The sequence below is a fragment of the Nesoenas mayeri genome (assembly GCF_963082525.1).
Source record: "Nesoenas mayeri genome assembly, chromosome: Z".
Taxonomy (NCBI): domain Eukaryota; kingdom Metazoa; phylum Chordata; class Aves; order Columbiformes; family Columbidae; genus Nesoenas; species Nesoenas mayeri.
Window position 1 is genome coordinate 55,731,154 of NC_137542.1, and position 14,781 is coordinate 55,745,934.

Below are 14,781 nucleotides of genomic sequence, written 5' to 3' on the forward strand. Positions count from 1 at the left end.
TTTATAGGGAGGACAAAAACATAGTCATTCAAGTCTGAAAGGTGGTCACTAGATATGGGATACCACCTCTAGACTACCAGTTCTTCTTTCTTCCTAGCTAAGAAGCTGGTTCAGACAGCTCTTTTTGAGCAGTCTTCATTGATTTGTAGTAATGTGTGCAAATATTTTTCTTTCTTTCACTTCTCTTTGGATGCAGGACAAGCGGGGGTTGGACCAGATGACCTACAGACGTCTGTTCCAAACTCAACTAATTTGTGGTTTTCTGAAGGATAAAGTGTCTGTTTTGGATTACATTGATCAAAGAGCAGTTGCTATATGCTGGGTTTTGAATGTTTTATACTTTGCCACATGTAGCTCTAGGCTGTGTCCGTTGATCCAGTAGTTGGTGCATCTGTGGTTGTCCTGTCCTGTGACTCAGCTGAGATGTTTTGGCTGAGAAATGCAGAGTTCCACCTATAGCAGAAGCAGTTTTAGAAACCATGCCTGGCAGAAGTTGACAAAATACGACTTTGAAGTGGTTTTTAATACAAAGTAGTTCTGCTCACACTTGCAAGCAAACCATGTTAAAACGTTTGCATACTAATTACTGTGCACCTATCTGGTTGCTCAGATTGTCACTTTGGCACACAACTTGGCCAGCAATAACAGTCCTGATAAGGCAGCACAGTGCAGGCTCCTGATGCCATGGCCCTAGGCACAGGACCAAGGTGTGAGTTATGTTTATGTGCAATTCTGATGACTGGTCCAGGACTCACCCGGTGATGGAGGGGAAAATGGACCTTCATCTCCTGCAGGAGATAAAGAAGTGGAGGTTAAGGGGGAGGCTACCAGTTCTGAGATGCAGATGCACTCAGATGCAGACCTCATATGCACTGAGGTCTTCAATGCAGAAAGGGGTACAGGTGGAGAAAGAGAAGAGTTTATTTGAGGTAGTAGGACTGGCACAGAGGATGTGGACAGACTGGGGAATGGATATCTGATAGGTAAATTGTGATTGTGCTCTATTTGCAGCAGAATCTAAATTTTTGCAAATTTAATAGTCATGTAACAAATGTTACTTTAATAGCTTCATTCTCTGTCACTTTTGTCACCTTTTTTGCTTACATTCTAAAACATGACCAGAATACATTTTCTCTTTTGTCACTGCTTGCCTCTTCATGCTCTGCAGTATTTGATGACTTCAATTTATCTGGTGTTAATGTAACTCCAAAGCAATTTGGAATTCTATTCTTCTGAAAGAAGCTAAGGCAAAATGAGGCTCTTTCCTGCAGACATTCGTGCACATAATTAAAATAATTCAAATAGTTAAGCATACTTAGAATTGGGCTCTGTATTTGTATTTTATCAGTAATCTTCCATTGAAAACCAAAGTTAATTCACCCCTGTAGTTATAGTTTAAAATAATTAAAATGCTTACTTAACAGGTTAAAGATATTGAGTTTGGAAGATTTAGTGGTCTGAATATAAAGTTGTTTGTACTGTAATGACCTGGAAAAAGATTTGATTTAAGAAGTGGAATGATTTGTGTTCATGTAACCTCACAGACTTTTCAATTTTGTTTAATGGGCTTATTTTAAAAATGTCTTCATTTTGGTTTGTTGTTTTTTCAATAGAAACTTTATGGCTTTATATACAAAAAACGAAATAGCTCTTCTGCTTTCACTGCTTGAGAGGGGGTGATTCAGTTTGATTTATGTATGGGCTAGCTCACCACCTACAAAATGGAGGCTTATAAAATGTTTTTTTCTCACTTTCTGATCAGATGATTCACTTGAATAAAACACAGACATTCTTACCTATTTTAAAAGTATTCCTCTCATGTAAAGAAAAGTCCATTTTTTAAATTTTTAATAAAAATATCAATTTCCCAGTGAGACTAAGTTACAAGAATGTGTGGCTGTTTGGCTGGCCGAGACTCTGGAAAGAGCATCCGCTGCTCTGGTTTTCCATTGAGAAGGTTTTCTAAGCCTTCAGAAAGCTAAAAGGTATGTGTCGTGCTACAGGCAACCTTGCCTGAAAAGCTGGGCTGATTCATGGGCAGGGAGGGAACTGCTCATAGGTGGGGGGATGTAGAAATCCCATGTGACTGTTGGAGGTTTATGTGGGGGAACAAGACTGTGGATGACATTCTTCTCCATGTACCTGCACCCTTGGCTAACCATAGAGGTTTGGCTGGTGGTGACCATGGAGCTTGGGTGGGTGAGACCTGGGAGCTGGTCAGCTCTGTCTCTGCAGACTTCTTAATTCAGGCACAAAACATAACAAAAGTTTTGGGGATTGCTTTCTCTCCCTGTATCTCTCTGGGATCAGATACATAGCCACTGGGCCTCTGGGTACAAGAATGGGTCATATATCTGCTCTTGTTTTTACTCTGACTCATTCATTTTCTGGATTTTTTAATTACCTGAGGTAGTGGCTGTCTCTCTTTCTATGCCTTTGGGTCGTGGAGAACTGAGTGTATATAGGTGACTGAGCTCTGTGATCTTTGGTTGGTGTCAGGGGTACACAACTGGTGATGACACTAGAAGAATAGCTGATAAGGGAGGTGGTTACACGTGGGGAAGTTGAGTCACTGCATTATCTATAATCTCTTTTTTTGCCTAGTTGTTTTTGTTTTGCTCTCCTGAGTAATCTTTTTATCAAATGAAACTTGTATCATCCAAAGGGTTTGAATGCTAAAGGTAACTGGACTTTGAAGGCTGAATTGCGCTGCTCTTCGCCATACCTCTTGACTTCCAGGGATGTGCTGTGGCTTGGATGCATAGAACAGTGCTCAACCATCTTTAAAAGGTGGAAACACAATATTGGGGTGGACCAGCTCTGGTGTTCATGACTAGGCTTTGCTAATCCTTGAAATTGCAGTGTGACATGCGAAGATTCATAGGTCTTTTTCCTTGTTCGATTGATTTTTTAAATTTTTTTTAAGGCCAAATAAGTCAGTGAGAACAGATCAAATGGGACTACAAGAACATGCATTGGTCTCTTGTGTACCAGAGGTCATGGAATTTGTCTTAGCTGTTGTCCACAGCATCTAAGAAATGTTTTCTGATTTGCTATCAGTCACTGTAGAGCCCTAATTGACAAGGGTGCTTTCAAGAAAGTTAGGCTGCACTGCATGTGACATTTCAGGGATAGTCACCAGGGGATGTCATCTCCTCAGGATAGAAAGACAACAGCAGCTAAACCTCATAACGACACCCAAAGGAGCAGTAAAAGACTCCACTTGCAACAGCTGTTGGATAACTCCCAGTGCAGAGACGAGGATCTTGAAATCTGTGGGAAAAGGGTAAGAGAGTAAAATATGCCAAAACCTTAAAATTTGCTTCTCTGTGCTTTTTCTGTGACTTGTGGATTTCCAAGGTGTGATTACTGTCAGGCAGTGCTGTTCAGTTTAGTGCCTCTGTTTTAGGTGGTTTACCAAGCTGTTGTTATGAGGGATGGCCAGAGCCAACAGTGAGGCAAGGAGAGGGCACAGTGAAGTTCAGCTACGCTTGGCGGCTTTATGAATGACATATTAAAGCTTAGCCACCAAAAATAGTAGTTTTGCTATGCCTTGTTGTAAATCTCCATGGGACTCAAGAAACGATTCTGAACTGAAACGCACGCTCCCTGAGGGATTTTTTTCAACTGTGAGCCCAATTATTTTTTAAATGGGGGTTTCAGCCCTCCAGGGAAGCCATAAATACGTCCATAGCTGAGCTGCAGTGGGTTGTATATTCCCAGTTGTTCTATTAAGGGAATTCAGTAAAGAAAACAGAAAACCCTTCTCCCTAGTAAAAGTAATAGCAACAGTTATCTTGCAATCTAAGTGATACTGCACATTTTACGCTTGAAGATCTAAATTATTTTGGCCACATCTAATTTCATGAAATTTTTATGTCTTGGTGGTTGAAACTGGCCACTTTTGTTCTTTGGATCATGGCTGGTGCAGACATTTTAAATGTCTCTTGATAATTACTCCTAAGGCTGAGAAACAAGAAACACATATTTTATTTTATTTTATTTTTTTAAAAATCTTGTGGTAGGGGGGAATAAACAGACACAGGATAATTTGTGTTGGAAAGGAGCTCCAGAAGTCACCTGGTCCATCCCCTACTCAAGGCAGAGCTACCTCCAAGTGAGATAAGGTATTGAGCCAAGCATTGAGAACCAGGCATAGAGTCTAGCCCTGCTGGTGTCCCAGTCCAGGGCTTAACTGGTCTTGTGGGGAAGTTGTTTTTTCCTGATGTCCAAGTGAACAAGTTGTCTTCTGCAGTGCACTTTCTAGGCAGTTTGTCCCAAGTTGTGCTACTGAATGGAGTTGTCTGTCCTGGGTCCAGCTTTTCTTTGAACTTCTTAATGTTCCTGTCATCAAGCTGTTCTCCTGCACTAGAGTTTCTCTGAATACCTGCTTTCCCCTCAAGAGCATTAACCTCTTCCCTTCTTGGTTTCAGCTGTAAACTTTCTGAGGGTGCTCCCCATCATGTTGTCTGTGTCATCGATGAAGATGTTAAACAGAATTAGCTTGCAATCTACTGCAAGTTAGACTTTGAACCTTCAGTTACAACCTTTTGACCTTGATGGTCCAGGCAGTTTTTTGCGTACCTTATAATGCACTTTTGTAGTTGATATCTTCCCGGTTAGACTGCAAGCATATGAAAGGAGACTGTGTCAAAAGCCTTGCTGAAGTAAAAGTTTGTTTTCCTCAAAGCCAGTCATTCTCTTCTAGAAGGCAATCAGGTTGGTCAGTCATAATTTGCTCTTGCTAAGTCCAGGGTAGCTGTTCCCAGTCACCTTTTTACCATTCATAAGCTGGAAATGGTTTCCATGAGGACTTGCTCTGTGATCTTCCCTGGGACTGAAATGAATGCAGGCTGTCATTCCCTAGATTGCCCTGCTTTCCCATTTCAAAGATGATTGTAACTTTTGCCTCCTCCAGTCAACATGACCTGCCAAAGGTGAGAGATGACAGCCTTACAGTGAACTTGGCCTGCACCTTCTGCATGTTCAGATGAATCCTGTCTTGTCTCAACTACTTATGTGTGTCTAATATATATAAGTAATCATTAACTCAGTGATGTTTTACTAATGAGAAGCAGTTTGAAAAAGATATAGTACTAGACAGAGAGACATGGCGTGCTTGAGAGCCAACCTTGCCAGTGAGACTAAGGCAAGGAAGACACCAAGTACTTCAGTGGTTTCCCTGTCCCATATTATGAGGTCTCCTGCCCTGTTCAGTAGTGACCCAGCATTCTCCTTGCTCCTTTTTGCTGCTGATGAATCTGCAGGAGCTCTCTGTTGTGTTTCCCATCCCCTGCTGGAACTCCAGCTAAGCTGTGCCCTTCCTAACTCCCTCTGTACATTCTTTCTCTGTTCCTCCTAGGAAGTCTGTCCATGCTTACACCTTCTGTACAGGGCTGTTAAAGTTTGAGTTCATTCAGGAGTTATTAATTCAGCCGAACTTGCCTCCTGCCTTACCTTTTTGTTTTCTTGCACACCGTTCATGTGCTTTAGAGACATTGTTTTTCAAGTTCAACCATTTATTCTGAGTCCCTTGGCACTTAATTCTCCCATAGGCTACCCCTTACCCATTTCCTAAACAAGCTAAGACTCCTTCTCTGAAATGCAGGATCTTTATTCTGCTATTTACCTTACTTGCTTTCCTCAGTATTTTAAATTCTTGTATCATCTCATATTCACTCTGGTGAAGGCTGTCATCAGCCTTCATGTCCCTAGCCGTATTTTCCTTAATTCATACGATGTTCAGCAGTGTGCCTTAAAGGAGTGCCTGGGAAAAAAAAGTCTTTGATGCTCTCCAGATTGCCTGTGTCCTGCTGTTCTGCTCTCCCAGCAAATGCCTCCCTGTGAAAACAAGCCCTGTAATTATGAGGCTTCCAGTTTTTTTAAATAAGGCTTTGTCCACTTTATTTTATTGACTGGGAAGTCCGTAGCATATGCACACCATGTTTACCCTTTGTTTGCCATTCCTGTGATCCTCATACATAAGCCTTCATCCTTGACTTCTTGGATCAACAATATGTTATGTTGTTGAATCAGTGAGAAAACAGTGTGCGATATTTTAAGGAAGTGCTAGACACTTGGTAAACTGGTGAGAAAGTACGTTTGCACAAAAGAGGAATATCAGCTTATTCCTTCTCCCTGCAGGACTTTGGACAAGCTCTGTGAGCTTGCAGTGAAGTCTTGTGGAGACTGTCCCGTACATTAGGTCAATGTGTTCCTTGCCCAACTATAATAAAGATAGCTGATGTACAAGTACTGCTGGCCTCCAAAGATTGGAGGTGTCAATGTGTATAGTATTTCTGAATATACTCTGCATCCTGTCTTCATAGGACCTGAGGTCTGGTGATACAGAAAACCTGCAAGTCCACTTCCTAGTGACAAAGTAGGATTGGAATGTCCCCATGAGGCAAAACAATGTTGGAAGGAAACCTGGTTGCTAAAAACAAGTGTATGTTCGTACAGAATTCTCTCATTACTAGGAACACAGTGATTTTCCAGCATGACAGTGGAAAAGAACATACAAAAATACTCTAATTTGGTCTGCCCAGTGTAAAGATTTTGAATTTCCCCAATTATATCAGTAAACTGGTTAAGACAACAGGACAGGATGAAGGCAAAAGGAAATGTGAATGTGTGCATGATGAAAATAAATATTTAAACGATCTGTTCAAATTACATATGCATATAGCAAGACAAAACATTTGCTGTATTTTTCTATCAGGAGGAATCTTTACATACTCTTGAATAGACGACATCTGCTTCATTCGGTGCCAGCCAAGTCAAGACATTTTCTTTTTGTGCTATTTAATAGGATTTCCTTGTTTGCATTACGAAACATGAAGGTTCTTAATGCACTGTGTGGTCTTTTCTGTACCTTCCACATAGGGATCCTTATTTTTAGGATCAAATGTGTCCATGAAGACATTAATTAAGAAAAAATATTTTTATAAACTGTCCTCCTTTTAAGCCCAGTTATATCTAACTGTGGTGTCTCCCCACCACTACACTCTTATTTCTCTGTGTTTTTTGTTACCAGTAGGTAAAAGCTACCTGCTGACAAGTTGTTCACCTTAGTTTTCTGCTGTGAGAACTGTCCTGCCTCTCTTAACTTAAGCAGTCCAATGCCTGTAGAATAGACAAAAAAGGACAAATCGTTTAATTAATTGTAATACCATTTTGAGCCTACTGCTGCAATCAGTTGATCATGTTTATGTAAGTACTTATTCTGACATAAAATCCTACTGAAATAAAAGGGACTTCAGTGACCAAAGTGAGAGTTTACAAGACCCATCCCTTCCTAATAGCAATACTATGCCTTATTTTAAACAAGACTGGATTTGCTTTGATTTCTAGATTAGTGTGGGTTACATTGAGCAGAACATTTAATGTATCGCATTGATTTTCCCTGTAATACTGTTGAAACACAAGTGGCATTTGTTTTGCCATTAAAATTCTGCATGCAGATCTGGTCCCCTGGGATATCAGTGTGTAACCAGATACTCAATGATCTAATCAGGTTCTGCAAGGAATATGCTATTGCTTTAACACTTAGCAGTGGAAATCTTCATCGAAATGGAAAATTTATCTAATATTTAAAGTCAAATGCAGTTCAAAGAGACAGCCATGAAAAGCAGTAGTGTGCAAAATTTTAAGACATTTCTCAGATTAAACAAAGCCATATCCAAGCCAGAGTCTAACATGATTTGTCATGACTCCATTTATTGTTAAAGAAGAAAATGTTATAGCTGTCACTTCAGTTTATAGGGTTTGTTCCAGTTCAGTTAAAATAGCATTGCCATTAGAAATGACTGACTAGAAGGATTTCATTAGTGTGATACTTATTTGCCACTGCATGTGTGCTTTGGAAAATAATTTTGAAAAACACCTATAAAAGCATCAAGCAGCAAGCAAGACCTGTGCTCTGAACTCATTTTGATGCTAGGATTTGGATCTCGGAGGGCCTAGTGCTACAGTCCATTTCAGAAATACAAGTCTAGCTGACCTTGAAGTAGTTCTGCAAGTGGTGTGTTGTAGGCTGAGGAGCAGACCTGCTTACCCAGTTCAGTCTAACCAGCAGCATCCCCTTTGGCTGGGACAGCAGGAGTGTGGCTCTGTCTGCAGCCAGACAGTGTTTCTGTTTCAACTGCCAGATTTCACTACCAGGTATTCAGAAGGCTGGTGGTAGGCAGGGGTGATGTGCATCTCCTACAGTCAGCTCATCTCTCCATAAAGCAAAAGGAAGTCCCTTACAGAGGAATGAACATGTGTTCGCAGGTGTTCTTAGCTTCATCATCTGCTTTCATGTACATGCTGAGCAAAATATGTTTGGTTTTGATTTAGTTTTAGTGTGTTTTTTGTTGTTGTTGTTTGGGTTTTTGTTTGTGTGGGCTTTTTTTGTTTGGTTTGATTTGGTTTGGTTTGGTTTGGTTTGGTTTGGTTCGGTTCGGTTCGGTTTTTTTAGTGGACATACCTTGAGACAGAGGGAGTTTTATGTAGTAAATTGTCTTACATACTTGTATTCAACTGTGTTATGTTATGGAAAATGATAACTTCTGTGCATAGACATACTATGTCTTGTTCTTGTCAAGAGCGTGTAGTGAAGTTTCTGTATTCTATCAGCAGAATGCAGTTTTATCCTTGGCTCTGTTGTACTTACATAGGAAAGGAAAGCAAAAAAATTAAGATGTCAATTTAAAAAGGAAAACAACATTCAGTAACCTTGTTCATGACCAGATCAGACTGGAAATAAGATAAACATTGCAAAGTTTTGTGTCCTTGGTACATATTTTAGCTGGCTGTAAAGGTGTGTGGGAGATGTTGGATTGGTTTGGTTAATTGGTTCTGCAAACTAGACAGTGCATGATTCCGTGTGCAGGGCCAGACCCTCCTCATTGGCTTTAGGCATTTATTATGTGACTAGCTTTGCTGGAGTTACACCAGGATTGCTTTGATGTTTGAAGCCTGCTGACTTCAGTGAGCTTAATGGCATAAGTAAGAGCTAGAAGAGAGTGAGGAAGTGCACAGACAAGCAGTGTAACAGACACTACTTTTCCTTCAAGTCTCTGTGAGGTACTGATGGGGTAAATGCTGCCAGACAAATGTAGTGTATTGAGAAAAGTCTGCTGGTGAGTGTTGGTGTACGTCTGAAAATCACGTTTGTTAAGAAAGAATCACTAATGTCTTTTACTAGGCGAATACAATATTGATTGTTTTTCTCTGTTGTGTTTTTAGGGTCTCATGACTCATTTAGCTTCTACATCGATGAAGCCTCTCCAGTTGGGCCTGAACAGCCAGAGACGGTCCAGAATTTTGTGTCTGTTTTTGGGACTGTGGCTAAGAAGCTGATGAGGAAGTGGTTGGCTACACAGACCATGAACTTCACCAGCCAGCTGGAGGCAGGTATACGGTATTTTGACCTTAGAATTTCCACCAAGCCCAGAGACCCAGACAATGAACTCTACTTTGCTCATGGTTTATTCAGTGCCAAAGTCAAGGAAGGTCTGGAAGAGATCAATGCGTTTCTCACTGACCACCCAAAAGAAGTGGTCTTCTTGGACTTCAATCACTTCTATGGAATGCAGAAATACCATCATGAAAAGCTTGTTCAAATGCTCAAAGACACGTATGGAAACAAAATGTGTCCTGCTATATTTGCCCATGAAGTCAGCCTCCAGTACCTGTGGGAAAAGGAACACCAGGTGCTGGTGTTCTACCACAGTCCAGTGGCTCTTGAGGTACCATTTCTTTGGCCAGGCCAGATGATGCCAGCTCCCTGGGCAAACACAACAGATCCAGAAAAACTCATTCAGTTCCTCCAGGCATCAATCACTGAAAGAAGAAAGAAGGGCTCCTTTTTTATATCTCAAGTAGTGCTGACACCAAAGGCTAGTACGGTGGTGAAAGGGGTTGCTAGTGGTCTCAGAGAAACAATCACAGAAAGGTAAGTTTCTGGCAGGTAATGTGCAGACTGTGCTGAATGTGTGAGTTGGAAATGCTTTTTTTTCAAATTCCTTTTAAAGAAACTCCAGCAGATGTTTCTTCCATGCTACTGTGGGTTAGTCAGAGCTCGAGCAGAATCCTAAAATGTTTAAAGAGAGACACACGGAAGGAGAATCTGGCACTAAAGCCTAATGAGATTTTATGGTATTAGCTTAGCCTTTTTTTTATTTTTCTGAATGCAGGTTTTTTGATTTGTTTTGTTTTTCAAATATCTTTCCTACTATGAGCACTGAACGTCTTTTTACAGATTTCCTTACTGGATGTGGAGAAATCTGTCTGATTTAGGGCTGCCTAAATGTAAATTTATATAGCATATCTATATATTTCTATATATAAAAATATATATTTCTATATATTTCTAAATGTAAATTCATATAGTCCTAAAATTACATTCGGCCCTTTGAAGGCAACTGCGAGGCTGGTGTGGACACAGTGAAAATGAGTGTGACACCCCTGATCTAGATTATTTAAGTTTTTATTTATGCATCAGGCTTCAGGTATTGGGTAAATAATCTTTTCATTTGGATAATCAGCAAAGCCCAACACTACAGAATTTGCATCCTTAAATATCTTTGCACACCTTAAAGATACATGACTTTTCTCTTTGCATACAATCACACATTATATAAAAGATATCAGGACACCATTAGAGTGAATTTGCCTCCTAACACGCCTTCAGGAAAGAGACTGCAGGCCGTTGTTGAGGTTCTGTAAATGGAATGCTGTGTTGACAGGCTATTAGTTGTTATGTTACAAAAAAAGCCATCTGTGCAAGACTTGCATTATTTTTACCATTCTGACTTTGATAGATCACAGCCAATTTTCAGCTTAAAGGCATATATGTGTGACTGTGCCCTTGACAAGTTGGTAGGAAACCTGAAATTTGATGCCAAGACACAGGAGCTATTTTTTTTTCCTTTTAAAAGAACAGAAGAGTTGCAGAGTGCAAACAGTTTATAATAGGGATCAATGGCCTGCTAATGTTCTGCTCTCTGCATGGATGTGTCTGTGCCAGGAAGGTCTATTGGGAACAATGTCCCCTTCTATGAGACAAATGACACGGTGCCTGTGTCATTATACCCTGCAAAGAAAATGTGCTTCATTTTTGAGAAAGTTTGAGCCATTTTTATGCCAACTTTCCCAAGCAACTGTTAATTTGAAAAAAATGAGGAAAAACTTCACCCAAAATGGTAAAACACTGGTGCAGAAGGTTTTATAAGCAATGGAATATGATTCAGAAGTTCTTGTGTGACTGCACTTGCAGCTGTTTGTATATCCTTCATGTATTTTTTTATAGGCTCCACTAGACTAGGGATCTCCTTTTCTGGTGAGTCTGAGGAGCACTTCTCTGAACTGAAATACTGTTTTGTTGATGGATTTTACTGTTAAAACGCTCACCTTGTTTTTCAGGGATTTGTTTTCCCTGGTAAACATCTCTCTGAATGTTCTTTAGAATAAGAAGTAACACAATCAAGAAACTACCAAGGTTTTTCTTAAAACTTGCTGCATCAGTAAAATAGCCATTAGAAGTCATTTTCTTCTTCTCTGATTCATAATCTACTTCGTTGAAGCTGTTTGGAAAAAATAAAACTTCAAATGGATTCTGGATATGTTTGGCTGAGCTCTGAACAACTTGAGCCTTTGAACTCTTAGTATGCCTTTCTCTACAGCAAATTTTAAGATTATAACTAACTTGAAATATGAGTAAATAATTGGGCTGTAATACCTGGAAATGTTGTTTTTCCAAATTACAACTGAGTTTTTTCAGGAGCCACAAGTATGTAATCGTATCTGCTGCACAAATACTTCTTCTTCTTTTTTTTTTTTTTTTTTTTTTTTTTTTTTGCATAACTCTTTCAAATGTTGCAAAAGAAATGGACCTATAAATCATCTCCTAAGCTAGTACTTAGTCTTCCAAGTGTGGCATCTAATTTTGAATTTTTTATTCTTATTTTTATTACAAAAATATACTGCAGGAAGACACAGATTAGGAATATGTGTTAATCTACATAGAAACTGAACTTGCATATTAATTGCCCAAAATGTAAACATCAAGAATACTCAGAATTGTTCCTCATGTCATGATGATCCTGTTAAAAAATAAATAGATGAGCAATTAAAGGTTGCATCACAGTTAATAGAATTTAGAGAATTCTCTTCAATCTCGCTGCATTAATGTTTCAGTAAGTTAAAAGTAAAGGAGCTGCGGCATATATTGCAGCTCTACTGTTTGCTACTTTGAGCCATTTCTTAATTATTTCTAGAAAGATTATTCTGTCCTCTTCAGAATAAATTCAAAGATCAAATCCTAATATTGTGTCCAGGTAGATAACATATATGCTTTTGTTGCCAGTTGCTGCATAGATTTATACGTTTTATACTATTTTCTGCTTATTAATAAATGCTGGCAAAGAGCTTGCATTAAAAATGCAGTATCTTGCTTTTAGCAGCAGTTTTGTAACCATTCTTGGGTGTGATTTTTCCCTCACATTGAATTTGGAAAGATCTGAATGCAAATGTGGAATAATGTTAATTTTTTTAAATTCTGGTGTGTGGCACTTTTTTTCCCCTAAGTTAAATATTACACTTAAGATATGTTCCTTTGGCATTTTCAAATAAAATCTGTAGCCTTGTCTTCCCCACCCCCAACTCTGCACAGTGGCCGTTTTCATTTACATATTGACTCAGTTCTGAAAATAGAATGAAGTTTAGATCCTTTCAGATCAAATAAAACATAGCAGGTTTTGATCTCTGGAATTGTTAGCCATGAGTTTATTTAAGATTTGAAGAACAGTGGCCACCTTAGACAGAAAACCTTGCTGCTCTCAGCTGCAGCATCTGTCAGAAGAGGAAACCTGCAAGCAGACACTGTGCAGCAGTGTGTGCTCCTTTCTGCTGTTTTGTAGCCCATGCTGTGAGACAGCACAGTGAAATAATCCTCCATAGCCAAGGTGGCTGGTTTAATAACTTTTAATTGTGGCTGCTTCTCGTGGTGGATGTCCACATGTTCCAACTGCAATAGAGCAGTCTCCTACAGAAGGATAAGAGATGTTATTCCTCAACCTGTTCCCCATAGCACAGATATGCAGAATGGGAGGGCCTTGTTAACCTTGATTAAAAAAAAAAAAAATAAAAAATCAAAAAATCATGCTCCTAAGACTGAATTCAATAGAAGACAGACCAGAACTGTTTTTCAGTCATAATGCTTGCTCACAGGCTTTGCTGCCATCATCACAGGTAATGCTCTGTGGGACAATAATTTGAAAGAAGGAGAAATCATAAGTCATCAAGCTTTCTATCCTGCACAAATACAAAAAGGAAAAGCAATTCCAACTCTTCCTAGAACCACAGCTCACAGTTACAAAACTTTATAACACAGCTTTCGTCTTCATTACTTGAATGAGAAGAATCATTTGCATGCACGCACATTATGTTTCTTGGATTTGATGAAATTCTTTGAGGACTAACAATATGTTTTCAGGCTTAACGTTCTGTCATGCACAGTTTAGATGCCAAGAAATACTCTTTGATTAGCAAACAGTACATATCAAATGAATTACGTTCCCCCTGCTTATTGAATTAACTTCACAGTGAGGCAGATGCCTTTAGTATATCTGAAAGGCAGTCATGGAACAACCTTTTGATAAGCGTAGTGCTGTTCTTCATAATAATCTAGTTTGTTTTCTCATTTGTGGTGAAATTACTAATTTTATTTCTGACACTGGAGGCAAGCATGATATTCTCTTTGTTGTCTCTGAGGCTGAATTATAGTGGAGGAGAATAGAACTCCTCAGAGTATGTAAAATTCCTGTGTTACTTTTTGAGAAACAGAAAATTGTGAAATTCTTGAGAAACAGAAAATAAACACATACCCAACCAGTTGTCACTTGATTTCCAAATTAAACTCTAAGGATAATGTTCCCTGTAGCTCACATGTAACTAAATCCTTGCCTGCCATGGTATATCTTACCCCTTAGCAACCAAAGCGAATTTTAAAAAAAAAAAAAAGAAAAAAAATAATCCTGCACATGAGAATGAACCTTTGAAGTGGAGGCAAAGCACCCAGACTATTAACAAAAGGGGTGGTAAATAGGCTATAGAAGCTGTCTGGAAAAAAGCTTTCTTTGGGTCCAGTCATAAACTAAATGGGGTCAGATTTAACTAGGGAATAGGTGGGTATTATACGAAAAATATTCCCTGAAGTTGCAAGAAGTAGGATTTCTGAGTCAGTTACTGAGAGTACAGTCCTTCTCCAAATTGTATCTCAGCCAGCTGAATTTTTGAGAGTTTCTGTGTTGCTGGAAGAGTGGGATTTTATGATATTTTTGATCCCTGTTTGGTACTGACTTATGCCATTCTTAAACTATTTTATGTAAAAAAGAAAAACAACAGAAATGGCAACTGTGACAACTATGTTTTGCTAATTGCCTGGACATCCTTCCTGCTTGTAACCTTGATGTCTGCCTCCATTACGGGTTGCAGGAGAGCAGCAGGCTCTGACAAGCTGGTTTGGGTTTAGCACCAGCACAGGGGATGTGTGAGCTCTTTTACTGCCCAGAGGCAAGTGTGGTCCCACACTGATGTGTATGATACAAGCACACTTGTCCCTCACTGCATTTGACTTTGGAGGTGGCTGTTTTGTGTGTTGTGTTTTTATTGTTATGGTGATTTTGGTTTTTGTTTGTTTTGGTTTGTTTGTTTGTTTTTGGGGGTGGGGGTCTGGACTGAGAAGGCTCAAGCTATCATTCTGTTTTTCTGCAGAATTTGAAAGTACCATGAACA

The 14,781-nt window shown here is 39.4% G+C and overlaps 1 protein-coding gene across 1 annotated transcript in view; it reads left to right on the plus strand.

The window, feature by feature from the left end:
* The window catches only part of PLCXD3 (phosphatidylinositol specific phospholipase C X domain containing 3), a gene marked incomplete at both ends in the record, with an annotated part of 82,864 nt that overhangs the window by 48,896 nt on the left and 19,187 nt on the right, over nucleotides 1-14,781 (plus strand). Inside the window, one exon of the mRNA XM_080362378.1 lies at nucleotides 9,232-9,940. Coding sequence (XP_080218504.1) covers nucleotides 9,232-9,940 — 709 coding nt within the window. The remainder of the gene's footprint in view (nucleotides 1-9,231; nucleotides 9,941-14,781) is intronic.